This window comes from Stenella coeruleoalba, assembly GCF_951394435.1.
Source record: "Stenella coeruleoalba genome assembly, chromosome: 3".
Taxonomy (NCBI): Eukaryota; Metazoa; Chordata; class Mammalia; order Artiodactyla; family Delphinidae; genus Stenella; species Stenella coeruleoalba.
The window spans coordinates 94,824,494-94,845,976 of NC_137148.1; the positions used below are offsets into that span (position 1 = coordinate 94,824,494).

Below are 21,483 nucleotides of genomic sequence, written 5' to 3' on the forward strand. Positions count from 1 at the left end.
GATATGGGAACATATGTGTATGTGTGACTGATTCACTTTGTTATAAGGCAGAAACTGACACACCATTGTAAAGCAATTATACGCTAATAAAGATGTAAAAAAAAACTAAATTACAGGCATTTAAGCAGCTGAGTTTTATGGAAAACTGATGACTTCCATTTAGCACACGTTGTGTTTGAAATTTGTCAGAAAACTCGGTTGAGGAGGTTGGAGCTTTTAGAGACATCCTGGGCAATGATTTCTGAAAAGGTTATAATGAAACCATGGGAGCGGAGAAGATTTTCACAAAGTTACTGGGGATGTACTACAACATTAACGTATCTTCTTCTCTTTCAAGGGAATAAGTGTAAAGGAGGAAGAACGGAGATCTAAGAATTCCTAGTCCTCTTGGGCAGGAGTGGCTGGTCCCAGGGTTGCCTGCTCCAGTGAGGTCTCTGATGCTAAGAACTGTAAAAGGTACGGTTGATTTGCTCATGGAAGTTGATTTGCTCATGGAACACCAGGCTGAGAAGAGCATCAGTACAGTGTTCTGGGGGAGTCAGATGCAGGATTTAAGAGTGAGTGGTAAAAAAAAAAGAAGCCAGGGGAGCAAATGGCTTTTCTAGTAAGTCTGGTTTTTAAAGAAAGTAAGATGTAGGGAGAGAGCAGGAAAGTCACAGGATTAAGTTACTTGGGATATGTGATATTAATGTGTTTTACTTTTTTCCAGTTACTTTTTTTTGTGATCAGAAATGAGTGAACAATCAGAAAAAAACAATTCCACGCAAGAGAGACATGCAGGTCAAAGTTCTTCTGAGAAAAACTGTCAAATCGGACAGAAGCAACTGGTATGGCTCGTGAATACTATGATTCCGTGGTATTTGGGGAGTTCGCAACTTGGGGATCTCTGAGATGCCCCAGATTTGGGTGGGAAGGTAGGCCCCATCAGGAATCCACAGGAAGGATCTCTGCTCCTTAGTGCTTCTCCTCGTCTTCACCCTGCTTTCATGAAGCTGGTCTCATCTTACCTGTCTCCTCTGTGCCTCTCAGTCCCCAGCATCCTGTGCAATAAAATCCTACCCTTGGAGTAGGAAATTTGTAGAGAATATGGTCAAATATTTTTATTTAACAAATCCTTGGGGTTTTTTTTCCCATGATATGCTAGTACCTGTTCTAAAGCTTGGTATATGTTAATTCACCTAACCCTTATCACAAGATACCGTTGTTAACCCATTTTGCAAAAGAAGAAACCACGGCTTAGAAGAAGGAGGAACTTGCTCAAAGCACTCCAGTAACAAGTGGCAGAGCCAAGATCTGAACAGAGGCATCTAAACTCTTGCTTTGCTACTGAGAATAATAGTAGATCGTGCTAAGTTGTGTTTATTGAGCAGCTATACCTAAATACAGAATCATTTCATAAGGTTGTTTGTAAAACAAACCCATACACACAAACCAAAATGAAATTTTAAAGAAACATACCTATATTATTTTAGACTGACTAGACTATTATTAAGCTAAAGAAACTGCAGAAAAGCCCGAGATTCTGTTACTAATTTGTTACCTTGAAATTCATACATTGAAAGTTTCCCTTTGGTTTCAAAATGTAGTATTTCATATATGTGTTAGCCTAAGTGTTTGGGGGCCACTCAGATTATTTTCTTCTAAAATCCTTCAGAGGAGCATTCCCTTCACTCCTGACATATGTGCTGTATGTTCAAAATTAATTATCAGGACTGATTGAAGTATCTTTATTGCTTGTCTTTCCAATTAGGCCCCATTTAATTTCGAATTATAAATATCCCCAAACAGAGACTTGTGAAAATGTCCACTAACATGCTATTTTGTCATTCAAGCCAGATTTTCTTCTTGCAGTCTGGCTTTGACTGAGAGGGGATCCTTCAGGTGGCTGCATTCTGCATCAGAGCCCTGATGGGGTCCACACTCCCAGGGCAGTGAGTACTGAGATGCCCTAGAGCACTGAAGGGGAGGGTTGTGTGTACTGTGTGTTCTCACTGTGTTTTGAGATACTTTACCTGGGCAGAAGGGCTTTTACTCCCTTGTCATTATCCACCATAAAATGGTAATTCTGACTTTCATCCCCAGCAGATTTGAGAAGCCAAGGGGTGTTTTGCAGGTATAAAGGGAATTCTTCTGTTCCCCCTTGATTGTTTTTTATTTTTTTTATTATACATAGTTTTACACTATGTATTTGTTTATTCAGAAAGAATGACCTAATTTGAAAAGTTTTACATCATCTTTTGAAACTTAATCTGATTAAATTGTTTATTACTCTAGCTAAAACAACTAAGCTTTCATGCCATTATGGTAAAAGTTACAGAAACTTCATTTTGATTCTGTGTAAAGCAGATAAAATTACCTGGTTCTTACTACTAATATATTTTATTTATTTGTTTCATAGCAACAGATAGAGCGACAGTTAAAATGCTTGGCATTTCAAAATCCCGGACCACAGGTAGCAGACTTTAATCCTGAAACAAGGCAGCAGAAAAAGAAAGCACGAATGTCAAAGATGAATGAGTATTTTTCTGTGAAGTACAAGTAAGATCATGATTTATTATATTTAATCCGTGGGATTACAAAATGCATGAATTCTCCTTGACAAAGCAATTAAATGTTGCCACTTTTTTATTACTTAAAGATGTATTTTCTAAAGTACAGTATCACCCCTTATGTCTGGAAGTTAGCAATTTCAAGAAATAGACTATAATCTCCAACTAGGCATCAGTTTTTTTGTGTGTGTTTTTTTTTTTTTTTTTTTTTTTTGCGGTACGCGGGCCTCTCACTGTTGGGGCCTCTCCCGTCGCGGAGCACAGGCTCCGGACGCGCAGGCTCAGCGGCCATGGCTCACGGGCCCAGCCGCTCCGCGGCATGTGGGATCTTCCCGGACCGGGGCACGAACCTGTGTCCCCTGCATCGGCAGGTGGACTCAACCACTGCGCCACCAGGGAAGCCCAGCCATAGGCGTCAGTTTTTTAAAAACAGGCTTCAGAAGTCCTTGCACTAGAGTAATGGCTGTAGTAGAAGAGATGATTAAAAGTAAGAAAGATGTGCATTAGAAGGAGAAATAATATAACCATGGGAATGAATTCCAGTATCAGATGGGCACAGAAGTATCATAAATTCAATTGTTGCTAGCACACCAGAGGCATAAATTAAGCAGACCATCAAGGAAAAGGTTGATATATTTGACTACATTAAAATTAAGACTTTATGCCCTTTAAAAGACATTCTAAAAATAAGGAGAGACAAATCACAAGGTGGGAGAAGTTATTTATGATCTAAAAGATCAGTATCTAAAATATATATGAATCAATAAGAAAAAGATAAACATTCTAAGAGAAAAACGAACCCAACAATGAACAGGCATTTCATAGAAGAAAAGGCTAGTGAACACTCAGGATACTAAACCTTAGTCATTGGTACAGTATGGGGAAGTGCCCCCCCCGACCAGATGGGCAAAGAGTTCAGTCTTATGATATCACTGTTCATGAAGCTATGGGACATGAATTAGGTGTAAAATAGTACAGCCTCTTTTTTTTTTTTTTTTTTTTTCCGGTACACGGGCCTCTCACTGTTGGGGCCTCTCCCGTTGTGGAGCACAGGCTCCGGAGGCGCAGGCTCAGTGGCCATGGCTCATGGGCCCAGCCGCTCCGTGGCATGTGGGATCTTCCCGGACTGGGGCACAAACCCGTGTCCCCTGAATCGGCAGGCGGACCCTCAACCACTGCGCCACCAGGGAAGCCCTGTTTTAAAACAGCTTGGCATTACCTATGTACCTTATGACCTAACATATTCACTCCTGGGTGTCTATCCTGCAAAAACTCATACATGTACAATAGGAGACATGTTCAAGAAATTCATAGCATCCCTGCAATAGCAAAGAAAATAAAGTAGTAATAATCCAAATGCCCACCCATAATGGAAAAATTAAGTAGCTGGTATATTTGTACTGTGGAGTACATATAGATGTGAAAATATCTGAAAACAGCTACATGTGCCACCATGGATGAATCTCAAATCATGATATCAAATTAAAAAAGCAAATTACAGAAGGGAAAATGCGGTGCGCTTGGAGATACATACACCTATGGCATAATGAAAAGTAAAACAAGGAGATGACTTTTATGATATCAAGGTATGGTTCCTTTTGGCCGAGTGGAGGGATACAACGGATGGAGCGTGAAGAGGTTGTCAAAGGCGTGAAACCTCTTTATTAAGCTGGGATATGTGGAAGTGTGTTTTATTCTTTATCTCTGCATGTATGTTTTGTGCACTTTGTGTACCTATGATAGCTCAGAACTATATAGAGTATAGCATCAGATGGGCAGGAAACTGTAAGATTTGTGTCTTGATGTCTGAGTAAAGGCAGGGAGTATTTGGGTGAAGGCACAGGGAGAAGGACAGAGTCTGACCTAGGCTCTCTGTTGGCTGCATGACTCCCCATTCCCATAATAGATTTCACACCTCCTTGTCTGTTGACACCTGCATTTCCTGGTGGGTGAAGGAGCTCTCATGCTTCAGATGAAGTGCTTCAAATGTCAATCCTCATCGGAAAGGCTGTCCTGCTACAGTAAGATAATCAGGCAAGTCTGCATAATGATCCTTAACCTTCCCCGCTTTATTGGGAGAGGGAAGAGGATGGAATAGCATTACCTAACAGGAAGGGAAGGAGGTGTTATGCCTGCTTGGGGGCCAAGGGTGCAGAAGGTCATAACTTCACAGCCTTTTCTGACTTCAACTGGTCCTAATGGATACAGGCTCTACACAGGTACTTTTGTCATTCTCAGGGTTTCAAGCAGCTCAGTACTAAAGGATTTATTTCGAGATGGTTTGATTTTGAGAAGGTGGCAGAATCCTTTCGCTTCCTGGACTTGTAGAGGCCGACAGGGGCAGTGTCGGGGCACAAAGCACGGTGTACTCACTGGTACAGAACTTCCTGCTGTCACTCAGAGTTTATGACACCTTCTGCCCCCCACACTGGGTAAAAAAAACAGAATCAGAAAGGGACAGAAGCAGTGGTATGAGAAGACTGTTAGCAGAGGAATTTTCAGTTTGCTTGTTTTTGTTTTTAATGATGTTGGTATAGTAACGGACAATTCCAATGCTTCTCTTGAGTCATTCAAAATGTGACTGTATTCACTGTAGTGCTTCTTCTTTTCTCTCTTTTTTTTTAATTGAAGTATAGTTGATTTACAATGTTGTGTTAGTTTCAGCTGTATATAGTGCTTTTTCTTAAGAAAGGAAAAATGGATGTAATTTATCGGGGGAAATTCCATCAAGGATGGTTATATTTTTAAGTAAAAACTTGTAGAAGGAAATTTTAATAGCCTTTAATCAGCTATTCCTCAAAATTTGCTTAGGTGGGATATTACATTCCCCAGCATACTGGAAAAAACGAAGCCTTACTCTAGGTGACAGCCCTGACTGCCTTGGTGATTGGTGCATATTGACTGAATTTCCCAGGACATGTTGCCTTATAGCATTCTGAAGTGTTGCTGGACCATCTTTAGGGTGCTGCTTCCTCAGAGTAAAGGGAGCCTACCTGGGAAGATTGCTACACAAGAATCTATTCTCAATGCTGAGGAAAACTGCACTGTCCTGTTAGTGTCATTCTTTTCCTTTGCAGAGTTATGAAGAAGTATGACAAAAGCGGCAGGCTCATCTGCAACGATGCTGACCTGTGCGATTGCCTGGAGAAGAACTGCCTGGGCTGCTTCTACCCCTGCCCCAAGTGTAACTCCAACAAGTGTGGCCCTGAATGCCGCTGCAACCGCCGCTGGGTGTACGATGCCATCGTCACTGAGTCTGGGGAGGTCATCAGCGCGCTGCCCTTCAACGTTCCCGACTAGGAGCTGCCCTCGTGGTCTGATCGGTTTCTTCTTTACCTTTAAGGCAACCTCTTTCTCTTGGGTGAATTTTAGGGCTGGGGGAAAATGTTTTAAAAAATTTACTTAAGACTCATGTTCTGCGAAGCCATAGAACAGTAGGGAATGGGCCATCCTTCTCTAACCTTCCTGCTGTGACCTCCTCTCAAATTCCTCTCCTTGTAACCCAAGAGAGTGCCCATAGATGGATATCAGCACCGACACCTCCATCACTACTTTGCTCTCAGATTAAAAATCCCTTTCCTCTTTGCTGGTATCTTAGGAAATGGAGTCTGAAGATCTTCAGAATTCTGTAGCTGGGAGCTTGTCTTGACATAGAACATAGAATCATACATTTATAATAGCTAGTTACCCTTAGAATCTTACACATCACTAGTTCTAAATCAGAATTGTTATTTGGCTTGAAAAAAACAAAACCTTGTGACTTAGCATACCAAGTCTCATTTTTTTATTGCATACCCACAGTCTCATTTTTTTATTATTGATATTTTAATAATATTAAAAGGCAATGTAATACTTGGCAATATTTTTATTAAAAACTTATATTTTATTTATGAAATGGAAACATTAGGACTTGAATATCCTAAAAGCCAGTGGTTTACATTGTTTTTTATTTCAGGATCAGTATTTCAGAATATTTTTTCAAAAGGAGGAAACTTAAGTTATTATATGAAAGCACATTGTTGCGTGTTGGCTAATTGAGAGCCTTGATACCTGGTTGACTAGATACATGATGTGGTCTTTTTCAATTCTGATACATTGTAGGAGGTTTATAGAAACTTCCACTCAGCCTTCTTTGAATTTGTCTTTATGAGTCCTGTTTACCCTAACTCAGTGGTTCTCATCCTTCAGTGTACATCAGAATCACCTGGAAGACTGGTTGTATGGTAGATTTTTCTGCCCCACCCACAGAGTTTCTGATTAGGTCTGGGGCAGGGGTCAAGAATTTTATTTCCCAGGTGATGTTGATGCCACTGCTGTGGGGACTTGAAATGTTAGTTTTCAGAGTTTATTTTTCCTGCCCAATCAGTTTCAAAAGCACTTATTACTGCACAGTCCGCATGCCGGGAAAGGTTCCTGATAATTCTAGACTTGTTACTTGACCGTATGTTTTGGGACTAAAGTAGCAAAAATCCTGCAAGGCATGCTGTGATGGCACTATTCCTGTATGTGCAGCAGGAGAACTGACTCTGTTTTTCACAGAATTTACTGAGTTTTCCAGACTCAACTTTGTGCTACATGTTTCCAATTCACTACCTTTAACCATCACAGCCCTGGGAGGAAGAAATCAAATACCCAAGTCAGATCCTTTGAAGTGCTCATGAGGAGTTCGCAGCCCTGAGACCCGTCCAAAGGAGTAGGGGCCTTTTTTGGTTTATATTATGTTTTGTTTTGAGAATAATTGTTGTTTTGTAAATGACTGACCAAGTGAATTGTTTCTTCACTTATTTATTTTAGAATCATATAATTTTAAAGTTGAAAAGGAATCTTCTAGGTTGTCTAACTAGTGACTTGTCAACAAATAATAACCAAGAGGCTGTTCTGTGCCAGGCTCGGGGATGGAGCTGTGAGTAAAACTCAGCTGGTCCTGGTCTTCATGGGGTTTATAGAACTAAAAACAGTCTTGTTGTTGTTGTTTTGTTTGTTTTTTCTACAACTGAGGAAATTTGGACCCAGTGAGATTAAAATGACTCGGTTAAGGACAAGCAGAAGCCCTGGCAACCTCGGTGTTTTGAACCCTAAGACTAGGTCAGTGTTCTTTCCATGACACCAAGTATGTCCCTAATTGGCCTGATTGTAAGGCTCATCCAGGTGCTTTTAATAATATGCATTCCTGAACCGCATCCCAAACTTCAGGAGTCAGAACCTCTAGGGATGAGGCCTGGTGATCCATACTTTAAAACAAGCACCCCCAAGTAGGTCTCATGATCAGGTAAGTTTGAGAAACACTGCCTTATCATAGCTGTCTTATTTTCGTATTAAAAAATAATCAGGCAAATTGATATTAAAGTGTATTTCCCTTTTGTCTCCTCCTACAGTCTTAAACATTAGATGAGAGGATCTGATTTAAAATGATCTCATTTAAAACACGTGTTGGCAAATTACCTTGGTAAGTTTTCCAAGTAAAGCAAAAAATAAAATAAATTCACATATTTATTAAGCAGACACCTCATACTGCTTTTATGGAAGCCTAGTAAAACCTTTGATGAAGTCCTTTTTTTATAAATCAGTGTACTTCATCTTGATCTACTGCCAATTCAATTCATTTTTAAAAAGCCTCCTGCACTAAAATGATTCTTGCAAAAATAAGTTTATGTGAATTTTCAGAAACTTATTTTGTAAGTGTCTAGTTCTATCACAAAGTGAACAAAGCTCTTTAGTTATTTGAACTAAATTCAGATTAACAAGGAATATAGTTGTACTATCTGATTACATTAAGGAAATTGTCTTAGTGTAATCAGATTTTTTTTCTCTTTCTGTGTGGCTATCTTTCTTTCAGTGTTGACAGTGTGTCTTCATGAATATGTATAGAAATTGCAAGGAAAGCTATTTCACAGAAGGTTGTTTAAATATAAACTGTTATTTACTGAAGGATTTAAACAAGTCACTCAGTAATCCTTTACACAAGGATTTACAAGTGGAATGCCGTTTCACATCAATTTGCAGAATACTTTATCTAAGTCTAATTTGTAAGAGAAAGAATCCATACAGCGTCTGAGACAATCCTTAGGCACCTCCCGCCCACCCCCCAATACAGTCTCCTGGATCCATTACAGGTATGAACCTTGGGATGCTAACTCGTAAAAAAATCATTTAAGCTCTCCTTTATATATTTATTTGCTTTTCCTGGAAAGTGAACACTGCCAACTTGGATATTTTGTGGCTCTCATGGATCGCAGTTCTATAATGCCTCGGCAACGTAAACACTTACGTGAGCAGGACTGCAGTGTTTGGCTATGCAGGCTATTGGCTGCACATGTCCAGGGGTGCCTTTCACATGGGCTACACTGCCACCAGTGCCCCCACAGCAAAGTGGCTCTGCTAGCAGGTGCCATTGATGTGTGGATTTCTTGATTGTCTAGTATTTATGGACACTCAGTATATGCTAGGCATTGAGTGCTTTACACTAGCTTATATCTGGTATAAAATGATTAAAAGAATATCCCTACATCTTGCTTTTTCCCCTTCTACTGTTTCTTTTTCCTTCATTCTCTGTGGTGTCTATAACCGCAGACTACAATTTTCAGGTTAGTTCGAATAGTACTCCAAATATATTATCGAGCCAAAACAGTTTTCATACTTTGTTTCTTTTTCATAATCTATATTTTAATCCTAGATTTGGAATATTCTTTTTCATATTCACAGATTTCCTGAAATTCTGCTTTTACCATAATAATTGTTTTTCACTCTGTGCAAGGGATATGACTCTCTTATCATCACTATTCATGTCTAACAGGTAGTTTATTTTGTGTTTATAGTTCGTAGTTTCAGAAGAATTTCCCTCCTCACTTTGTATGGTTCTTTGAAAATTGGCCGATGCTTATGTCAGACATAATAAATTCAAAGAGATCAGAGACTGCCTTTGTTTTTCCTTTGATAGTGAATTCAATGGCCCTGAATGCTTAACAGATATACTACTTAGTGATCATTCATTCGTTCATCCATTCATCAAGCACCTCCTATCTGCCAGCTACTTTACTAGGTGCCAAGGATACAATGGGTAAGAAAAACAAATTTTTTAAACCTAGGATACATAAAGTAGAAAGAAAACCCAGGCTACTTAAACTGTGTCATTCCTCGTATCCAAGGTCCCTATCCTGTCTGCCTTCCTCTCTCTATTTTTCAGAGTCATCTTGTGTATGTTTTATTAATCATGTCTAGCCTTTTAACCTATACTTAGCGAAAGAAATGGAAAAAAATACGTCTGATACCACTAGGTGGCATTCTGGGGGGCGCTCCAAGGAGCTCCAGTCTCAGGGCAGAAAGAATTCAGCAAGAGGCAAAGTGGTAAATAAGAACTGATTTATTAGAATAGGGACACTTGTGAGGCTCAAAAGTGGGTGGGTGCGAGGGTGCCGCACCCCGAGAACTTAGTGGGCTACAGTTTTATAATCAAAGGAACAGTAGGGAGAGGGAAAAGGCCATCTTCCTCATTCTTGAGTAGATGTCATGCTTCCACCATCAAGTCCTCCTCCAGGTTGGGCAGGGGAGTTTTCTTCTCCTTACATCGTCAAGCCAGGACTGCCATGGCACTATGGAAAAATTATTTTAGGTTTCAGTACAATGAGAGTCTTTCACTTTGAAATATCACCTTTCAATAAATTATTGTTTTTTATGTGTGCAGAGAGCATGTCCTAGGGGTCATTAACTTACTGAGCTCACTGGGCAGGATGTGATTCTCATGCCATCATTGTTTTATTGTTTGGGAGCATGTCTGATGCTTCTGTTGGATGGTTTTGTTGCTAAGCAGACCTGCTTGGTTTTGTGGTTAAGCAAATCTGCTTTCCTGAGTGATCATTAACTTACAGGGGTTTCCCATACTTGTTTCTTTACTTACAATCCCCTAGGGGGATTAACTACTTAATTACCTAATTTGTCCCTTTACTCTGTCCCTATCACATCTACCCCATCTTTCCGGAAGTGGAATCCCTTGTGGTCTTTGATATCGAGGTAATACTTGTCTCACAAAAGGAGTTGTGGATTACTATCTCTTTTTTCTTCTCTGGAAGGCTTTGTTTCAGATGACTTTGGTTTCCAGATATTCCTTAAATATTTGCTGGAACTTGCCAGTGAAGCCATTTGGGTCTGAGGTTGGTTCGTTGGTTGGTTTTTATAAGAAAGTGTTTAATAATACAATTGTTTAATAATACATGCATTTGTAAAAACAGTTATATTCTATTTTGTTCCATCCTAATGTCAATTTTGGAGAGTTCTATTTTTTTTAGGAATTATCCATTTAATCTAAATTTTCAAATTTGTGAACATAAGTTTGTTCAAAATAAACTCTTATCATTTTTCATTATAAAATATTTCCCCAAATTTTAGTTATAAACTATTCAAAGGATAGTACAAACCAGCATCCTTTCAATACATTCCTTTCCGCACTAAGTTAGTCAGAATTGGATTTTTTTGCTCATAAACAAGATACCCTAACACAGGTATCATGCAGAAAATGGAAAGACACTTCTATGTAGTGGCAGCAATTTTTTTTAGCAGACTTCCATGAGAAATCCATCCCTTCTCTTTCCTAAGTTATACCTGAAGCCTGACTTAAGAGGTCTGAGCCAGAGCTTCTTGTCCTGTTTCTTGTCAACACACCTGTAACAAGTATGCTCCCTGCAGCAGGAGCTGAACAAGTGTTGATACAACTCACAGAAGGTTTCCGCTGAAATAGAATACAAATGACCTAGCTTTGGGGAGTCACTACAAACCAGTCCCAGAGAGAGGAGAGAGAAACAGAGAGGGAGGGTGGGAGGAACGCTTCTTTTTTGAACTACTTGAGATTCAGAATCCCCTTGTAGCTTTGAAATTTTCTCTAATGTACTTGGCATCAGAGTAGCATTAAATTATATGATTTCTGTAATTTTTGCATACATTCTTGGAAGATGAGTTTCATTTGCATTGGCAGTTTTTAATAATCCACTTTCCTAAAAGCTTTATAGAAAAATTATATGCATGGTTTTGGCTCCCTCAGCTGGCCATTCATATGTACTTCAAGTTTTAGAGAACAAAACCGAGACACCCCTATTGAAATAGATTTTGGTTTTCCCACCAAAGTTTATTGCAAATTTAATGCTTCCAAATGCTTGACAATCTTTCAAGTTTCATAAGTACATTTTTATTCTGGTGTTTTTTTTTCTTTAGAGTTATAACTGAAAAAAAAGGCTACATTTTAGCCAAAACATCAAGTTTAGAAAATATTTCAGATAAAATGTGTAATTCCTTTATGTCTCTTTCTCAAGCTTTCTGTGATGAAGGTACTAGTTAAGCAGACTGATGCTGTTGCCTGTTCCCATGGCAATGCCTCCTTTGGTCAAATGAGCTCCTCAGCTGTTCGCCACGGCAACCTTGTAACCTTTAGCCTTTTATTTATTTTGAAGTTTTGAATTTTACTTATTTTTTATACAGCAGGTTCTTATTAGTCATCTATTTTATACATATTAGTGTATATATGTCAATCCCAATCTCCCAGTTCATCCCACAACCACCCCCCCACTTTCCCCACCTTTAGCCTTTTAAACTCACCACCTCTTCATCCTCTCAGCAACGTTTCCTCTTTCTTAGAAATGATAGAGGTTACCCAACACAAATAACTTTGACATCCTGATTATCTCCCCTGCCCCAAGTCTTCAGACAAATCTCTATCCTTTTCTTGCCTCCGTGTCTCTAGGTTCAGTGAAACAAGTTTCTCTCCTGTCAAGGACCAGTCGGTTGGAATGACCACGGGATCCCTTTTCCCCTGATTCTTCAGGAGCCCCACTCTATTCACCGTTGTTATTTCTCCTCTTTCTTTTCTATATCTCTGCGCTCTTAGTCGTTGTTGGCTTTTCATGATCAGCATACAGACATGCTTATGTCAGCTAAGGTTTTTCAACTGCGAACAGTTCTGGCTAATTTAAGCCAAAAAAGGGCTCACCCCATGTAAGGAAATGTACAAGAGCTCGCCTCGGGAAAAGCAGGTGCCAGGACAGCTGTGGAGCGGGGAGCAATGCACGATGGACAGTGTCCTCAGGACCAGTTGTCGGGAGCTTAGCTGAGCTGGGAGAAACAGCTGAGTTGTCAGGTGTCACGGCAGCCGATTAAAGCAAAGAGCCAAAAAGGAAAGAGTTAAGTCTTTAATCACTTACTGTGATTGTATAAGTAAGAGGCTAAAACCAAACGATGCACCACCACCCCCAACCCCGTTCCTTTTTCCCCATGGTGGAGGGTCAGGTAGATCAGTGCCGTCATGGCGGGCATCTTACTGTTGACAAGCCCTGAACAAAATGCTCCTGCAGTTTTATGGACCCTGGGATGGTGAGGCCAGGGGGTGAGGGCTAGGAATGGATGAGTACTGGGTATTGAGTCAGAGAGGGGAAAGATGTCTTCAGAATTCCCTCCTCTTCCCGATAAGAAGGGCTCAGCAGAGGTCTGCCCAAGGCCTCAGATAAAGACACCAAGGATTGATGAATGCAAATGTGCAAAGCGCAGGTCTGAGAGGCCCGAATCCTTGACTGCAACACCCCTCAGAGATTACAGTGTCCTGGCTGTGCACCAGTGTGGGGAGGGCAGCCTTTCCATGAGGTGTCCAGGGAGAGCTCTTGTAATGGCCCATGGTCAGGCCTGAAAAGTCATATGTAGGTTTTTTAACCAGGAGCCGGACTCCTCATCACTGTGGGGGTGAATCAACTCTAACCATTTTTTTGTCCTGGTGTCAATCAGTCCCTGGGAAAGTACTGAACGGTCCTACAGTAGGTCAAAACCCTCCCAGATTAGCAGTCCCACCAAGAGAGCATAGAGTGGGAGAAGGGGATTAGCCCAAATAAAATCAGGGGCTGCTACAAAGAAGGTGGAAGAGAAGCGAGGCAAGTCAACTCAACAGCCATGAACTACCCATGCTCCCTTCTTAGAAAAACCAAAGCAAAGCCTATTGTAGAAAGATCTCTCTTTAAACCTGTGTCTACTGACCCCCTCCTCTTTTCCGAACAGCCGAGCTTCTAGAAATAATATTCAACACTCACTGTGTCCATTTCTGTCACTTATTTACTTATTTCTCAACTCACTGTGATCAGCTCCACCTACCCCCTAGTCAACCAAAACTTCCCTTGCCAAGATCCCCAAGGACCGCACTGTGATTAAAGCCCAAGGACCTTTACATCTTTATTTTGGTTGACCTTCTCTTGCTTTTTGACTCTGCTGACCATGCTCTGCTTTTTGAAATCATTTCTACCCTTGTTTCTTTCCCCTCCTTCCTCTCTGAGTGTTTTTTCCCAATCTCTTTTGTGGTCTCTTTGCCATTCTTTCATTACAGAGTTTCTGTCTTCAGCCCAATCACACACTCCTTGTTAGATTCAGTCATTCTCCATCCCTCAGCAGGACGGTGGTTAGGAGTTCTAGGTCTTGAGTTAGCACATGGGGTCCAAATCATGGCTCTACCCACCACTCATTGAGTCACCGTGGGAAAGCCACCCAGACTCTCGTTGTGAGTTTTCTTTTCTGTGAGAGTGGACCTCCCGACAGGATTGTTGTGGGATTTAATGAAACAATGCTTGCAAAGCATTTAAAACAATGCCGGGCACACAGTAAGCATAGCTTGATAAATGGTGGCTATCATTGTGTATTCAGAGCATCTACCCTGCCTTGTGCTCACATCAATCATGGCACTTTTTTGCTTTGTATTGTCCTTTTTCAGACCTCACATTAGTTAGTAACTTCCTTTTGGGGAGGACTGTGTTTTTTGGACACCAGATCCTTAGCACAGAGCTTGGCACAAAGAAGATGCTGGATAAAAGCACATTGGTTGAAGGTGAGTGACATCATGGATCACATGTTGAGGGGAATGTGAAAGTAAAGTGGGCATGGTTATGAAAGGTCCTCTGGGTTTCCTAGATAGTAACATAAATTCTTTTCATTAAGATGTTTGGTTATCATTTTTATTTTTTCAATCCCACCTGACAAATATCCTGAATCCTTGTTCAAGTAAAATTCAAGAGTCTATCAGACAAAAACTTTTCCTTTCCTTCTTCTTCCCATCACCATGACCACCTCTACCATCATCATCACCATCATAATTGTCTTCAAGTACCTGAGGCAGTCATTGAGTAATAATCTTGATCAGTTTGTCCAGTAAGAATCCCTGCTGCAACTTGGGTTCCCCAGTAAGTGGAATCTGAGCTGAAATTAGCATGCAGGAAGTTGGTTAAGGAGGGCTCTTGAGTTCAACACCTGGAAAGGGGTGGGAAGAAAGCAGGATTCGATGGAGGGGGAGGGTGGGCTGTGATGGAGTCAGACCAGTCAGCTCCCTGGGGCACTCATCTAGCCCCAGGAAGCTCTGGAGCTGAAATGGTTCTTTGACATTGTCCCAGTTTGACTTCAGGGTGACACAGTGGTGTGCTGGAGTTGGCTCCTACTAGCTCTGGGGAGGAGAGATTGCATACATCTCTTCCCAAGTGTGCATTCATTGACAAAACATTGGTAGCTCGAAACAGGTTATGGTGAGAGCGTTTACGTTATAGATATTGGAGACAGGCTGCCCTGAGAAGTGTATGTGACCTTGAGCTGGGTGGGGTTCTTTAGGTGAGGAGATCCCTGAAGAACACTTGACAGCTTCGAGCTGTCAGCCAGCAACCTTCCCAGCAGCTGGGGGAATATAGCCCTCCTTCCTGGAGGAGGATATGGGCTGCACAGCACAGCATCCGCAACGGTCCCTGTGATCTAGTCGTGCTGCTATAAGAAACCATGGAGGTGATGATATTTTTAAGTTTTATATGTGTCATTTTGACAGCAGTATTTCCTTTATAATTTAAAAAGTTGCAAATAGTTAATAGGTTTTTTTTTTAAAAAACTAAACTTTCTCTTTTAGAACAGTTTTCGAAAACAGAAAACTTGCAAAGACAGTACAAAAGGTTCCCATGTACCCCACACTCAATTTCCCCTATTATTAACATCTTAGATTAGTATAGCATATTTGTTACAATTAATGAACCAATACCAACAAATTATTGTTAACTAAAATCCACAATTTATTCAAATCACAAAGGAGAACCTCCTCGACTCCGGATTTAGAACTGAGAACGGGCAGGCATGTGTTTGGAACAATGAGGAAACGGGGAGAAGGGTCAAACAAACCCTATGTTGTTACCTGTGGCTCTAATGAAGCAGACTGGGGCCTCTCTGCCTCTTTGGCTTTAGAAGCACTGCTTTGTCTTTACTGATGCTATGCTGACACTTCCTGGGGGATAGTAACTATGCCGTCTCATCAATTTGCTAATCGAAGCAAACGATAAAGAAAAAACCTTTAAAGATCCTGTGTAAATAAAAGAGGGGCAGTTACACTGAAGAGATATATGATTGCATTCTTTTCAAATGCAGGGATATTAATAATTTATTTTGGGGCTTTTCTTTCCTTGAACACACACAAAAAACTTAAGTAAATTTTGATAATGATTAATAAATTAATATTATTTACAAATTACCTTGAGAATGATGTTAATATTTGGGTCACCAAAGTATTTTTATTGATATGTAACCTCCTTTAGTACCTAATACATATAGAAAAACTAACTTGAACATGTAACTAATTCACTTTGTTTTCATTATATTTTGAATAATGATTTTATTGTTTTTATTAAAATAATACATTCTCATTATTGGAAATTCAAGCAGTACAGAGAAGTAAAAGTAGAAGGTAAAAAATTATAGAAAATCTTAGCCACCAGAGGTAATACTGTAAACACTAGCCAAACCAAATTCCAGTAATCTCTATATTGATATTCTAGATCTCAAACTGTATGCAGTCTATGACACCTATATATGGCTATATAGAAATAGTTTTATCAAAGTGGATAAGAGAAAAGAAAGTGAAGAAATTGCTTTTAAAAAAATAAGTGGTTTCTTTAACAAAGTTATGTGTGTTCCTAAAATATTCCTCTAAGGCAGGGGGTCACAAACCCAAGTGCCTTTACGAGCAGTGACAATACGATTCGTGAAGCATGCTATAGATTTCAAGTTGCTGCTATTGTTTTCAAAGAAAAAAATCTCTCTGATTACATTGCCTATGTCATCACTGAGTAGGTCAAAGAAAATGAGGAAGCAAAATATTTCCATAGTCCATTAGCCATATTCAGACTACAGCTCTCTACATTGTTACCCTTGGAAAGATCAAGAAAAGATTAAGAAGTTACAGTCAGTTTATTTTTTAAGTGATGTATTTCATTTAAGATAGCATTTATTGATACTATGCCATGAAAGTTTAAGAAATCAGTACTCCTAAAACTTTATTCCACTTATTTTGTGCATTTTAAATTAGGCTTCTTAGCTATATACTAATTTTACATTTTCAAATATTATAATGTTTATATTTAATCTCATAAGCATAATTCCCATTTTTACTAAATCTTGGTTCTAAATGGATTTAATGTTCACTACATGCCGTAGCACCTCCGCTCCTGTGTTCTTTGTTTTTATTAATCTCTTGGTTGGCTTGTTTTTAACTATCAGTTTTCCCAAAAAGAACTCATGAAAACTATAACTACAATCATATATGAGTATATCTGACTTTTGCTTTAATAACTGAATTACATCATGGCTGGACAGAATGTACTTTTCTCAAAACTTTGTAGACATTGCTATGGAGTAGTCTGAGAATTGTTAATTTCTTTCCTCTTGTAAGTGACTTACTTTTTTCACCTGGATGCTTGAAGAAATTCTTCTTTATCCTAGGAGTTTAATAATTTTACAAGAATTTGTCCTAGCATCATCATTCTATATCAGGTTCTTCCAGAAAACAATTTACTCTTTCATCAAAGTACAGATTCAGTTTTTCCAACATTGTAGGCAAATTGTCTTCTAGTGTATATTTGTTGTGATCATCTCATAGAGCGGAGATGGACTCCCCACCCCAAATTTAGTTTGCTGTTAAGACTGATGATCCAAAATCTTGGAAATAGAAGGGAGAAAATACAAGAAACATTTAACAAGGAACTAGAAGAACTAAAGAGCAAACAAACAATGGTGAACAACACAATCAATGAAATTAAAAATTCTCTAGAAGGAATCAATAGCAGAATAACTGATGCAGAAGAACGGACAAGTGACCTGGAAGATAAAATAGCGGAAATGACTACCACAGAGCAGGATAAAGAAAAAAGCATGAAAAGAATTGAGGACAGTCTCAGAGACCTCTGGGACAACATTAAACACACAAACATTCAAATTATAGGGGTCCCAGAAGAAGAAGAGAAAAAAGAAAGGGTCTGAGAAAATATTTGAAGAGATTATAGTTGAAAACTTCCCTAACATGGGAAAGGAAATAGTCAATCAAGTCCAGGAAGTGCAGAGAGTCCCATACAGGATAAATCCAAGGAAAAACACACCAAGAACATATTAATCAAACTATCAAGAATTAAATACAAAGAAAAAATATTAAAAGCAGCAAGGGAAAAGCAACAAACAACATACAAGGGAATCCCCATAAGGTAAACAGCTGATCTTTCAGCAGAAACTCTGCAAGCCAGAGGGAGTGGCAGGACATATTTAAAGTGATGAAAGGGAAAAACCTACAACCAATATTACTCTACCCAGCAAGGATCACATTCAGATTCAATGGAGAAATTAAAACCTTTACAGGGAAGGAAAAGCTAAGAGAATTCAGCACCACCAAAACCAGCTTTACAACAAGTGCTAAAGGAACTTCTCTAGGCAGGAAATGCAAGAGAAGGAAAAGACCTTAAAAAAACAAACCCAAGACAATTAAGAAAATGGTAATAAGAACATACATGTCGATAATTACCTTAAATGTAAATGGATTAAATGCTGCAACCAAAAGACATAGACTGACTGGATACAAAATAAGACCCGAATATATGCGGTCTACAAGAGACCGACTTCAGACCTAGGGACACATACAGACTGAAAATGAAGGGATGGAAAAAGATATTCCATGCAAATGGAAATCAAAAGAAAGCTGGAGTAGCAATTCTCGTATCAGACAAAATAGACTTTAAAATAAAAACTATTAAAAAAGAAAAGGAAGGACACTATGTAATGATCAAGGAAACAATCCAAGAAGATATAACAGTTGTAAATATTTATGCACCCAACATAGGAGCACCTCAATACATAAGGCAGATGCTAACAGTCATAAAAGGGGAAATCGACAGTAACACAATCATAGTAGGGAACTTTAACACCCCACTTTCACCAAAGGACAGATCATTGAAAATGAAAATAAATATGGAAACACAAGCTTTAAATGACACATTAAACAAGATGGACTTAATTGATATTTATAGGACATTCCATCCAAAAACAACAGAATATACTTTCTTCTCAAGTGCTCATGAAACATTCTCCAGGATAGATCATGTCTTGGGTCACAAATCAAGGCTTGGCAAATTTAAGGAAATTGAAATCGTATCAAGTATCTTTTCTGACCACAACGCTATGAGACTAGATATCAGTTACAGGAAAAATACTGTAAAAAATACAAACACATGGAGGCTAAACAATATGCTATTAAATAACCAAGAGGTCACTGAAGAAATCAAAGAGGAAATCAAAAAAATACCTAGAAACAAATGACAATGAAAACATGACAACCCAAAACCTATGGGATGGAGCAAAAGCAGTTCTAAGAGGGAAGTTTATAGCAATACAATCCTAACTCAAGAAACAAGAAACATCTCAAATAAAGAACCTAACTTTACACCTAAAGCAGTTAGAGAAATAAGAACAAGAAAACCCCAAAGTTAGTAGAAGGAAAGAAATCATAAAGATCAGAGCAGAAATAAATGAAAAAGAAATGAAGGAAACAATAGCAAAGATCAATAAAACTACAGGCTGGTTCTTTGAGAAGATAAACAAAATTGATAAACCACTAGCCAGACTCATCAAGAAAAAAACAAGAAGACTCAAATCAACAGAATTAGAAATGAAAAAGAAGTAACAACTGCAGAAATACAAAGGATCATGAAGGATTACTACTACAAGCAACTATATGTCAATAAAATGGACAACCTGGAAGAAATGGACAAATCCTTAGAAAAGCACAACCTTCTGAGACTGAACCAGGGAGAAATAGAAAATATAAACAGAACAATCACAAGCACTGAAGTTGAAACTGTGATTAAAAATCTTCCAACAAACTAAAGCCCAGGACCAGATGGATGCACAGGCAAACTCTATCAAACACTTAGAGAAGAGCTAACACCTATCCTTCACAAACTCTTCCAAAATATAGCAGAGGGAGGAATACTCCCAAGTCACTCTACAAGACCACTATCACCGTGATACCAAAACCAAATATGTCACAAAAAAAGAAAGCTACAGGCCAATATCACTGATGAACATAGATGCAAAAATCCTCAACAAAATACTAGCAAACAGAATCCAACAGCACATTAAAAGGATCGTACATCATGATCAAGTGGGATTTATCCCAGGAATGCAAGGATTCTTCAATATATGCAAATCAATCAATGTGATACACCATATTAACAAACTGAAGAATAAAAACCATAAGATAATCTCAATAGATGCAGAAAAAGCTTCTGACAAAATTCAACGCTCATTGATTATAAAAACTCTCCAGAAAGTAGGCATAGAGGGAACTTACCTCAACATAATAAAGGCCATATATGACAAACCCACAGCCAACATCGTTCTCAGTGGTGAAAAACTGAAACCATTTCCTCTAAGATCAGGAACAAGACAAGGTTGCCCACTCTCATCACTGTTATTCAACATAGTTTTGGAAGTTTTAGCCACAGCAATCAGAGAAGAAAAAGAAATAAAAGGAATCCAAATCAGAAAAGAAGAAGTAAAACTGTCACTGTTTCCAGATGACATGATACTATACATAGATAACCCTAGAGATGCTACCAGAAAACTAGTAGAGCTAATCAATGAATTTGGTAAAGTAGCAGGATACAAAATTAATGCCAGAAATCTCTGTGTATAGATTTCATTCCTATGCACTAATAATGAAAAATCTGAAAAAGAAATTAAGGAAATGCTCCCGTTTACCATTGCAAGAAAAAGAATAAAATACCTTGGAATAAACCTACCTAAGGAGACAAAAGATCTGTATGCAGAACAGTATAAGACACTGATGAAAGAAATTAAAGATGATACAAACAGATGGAGAGATATACCATGTTCTTGGATTGGAAGTATCAACACTGTGAAAAGACTACACTACCCAAAGCAATCTACATATTCAATGCAGTCCCTATCAAACTACCAATGGCATTTTTCAAAGAACTAGAACAAAAACTGTCACAATTTGTATGCAAACACAAAAGACCCCGAATAGCCAAAGCAATCTGGAGAAAGAAAAATGGAGCTGGAGCAATCAGGCTCCCTGACTTCAGACAATACTACAAATCTACAGTAATCAAGACAGTATGATACTGGCACAAAAATAGAAATATAGATCAATGGAACAGGATAGAAAGCCCAGAGATAAACCCACGCACACATGGTCACCTTATCTTTGATAAAGGAGGCAAGAATATAAAATGGAGAAAAGACAGCCTCTTCAATAAGTGGTGCTACATGTAAAAGAATGAAATTAGAACACTTCCTAACACCATACACAGAAATAAACTCAAAATGGATTAAAGACTTAAATGTAATGCCAGACACTATAAAACTCTCAGAGGAAAACATAGGAAGAACACTATTTGACATAAATCACAGCAAGATCCTTTGTGACCCACCTCCTAGAGAAATGGAAATAAAAACAAAAATAGGGACTTCCCTGGTGGCGCAGTGGTTAAGAGTCTGCCTGCCAGTGTAGGGGACATGGGTTCGAGCCCTGGTCCGGGAAGATCCCACATGCCGCAGAGCAACTAAGCCCATGCGCTCTAGAGCCCGCGAGCCACAACTACTGAAGCTC

General features: G+C 39.0%; 1 protein-coding gene across 1 annotated transcript; it reads left to right on the forward strand.

Annotated features, from left to right (window-relative positions):
• The first annotated feature begins 237 nt into the window (after window positions 1-237).
• Window positions 238-6,167, forward strand: ARL14EPL (ARF like GTPase 14 effector protein like). The gene is made up of 4 exons (XM_079918530.1): window positions 238-456; window positions 710-827; window positions 2,399-2,538; window positions 5,627-6,167. Exons 2-4 carry the CDS (start codon window positions 732-734, stop codon window positions 5,847-5,849), a joined length of 459 nt encoding a protein of 152 aa, XP_079774656.1. The 5' UTR covers window positions 238-456; window positions 710-731; the 3' UTR covers window positions 5,850-6,167.
• The last annotated feature ends 15,316 nt before the right edge of the window (window positions 6,168-21,483 follow it).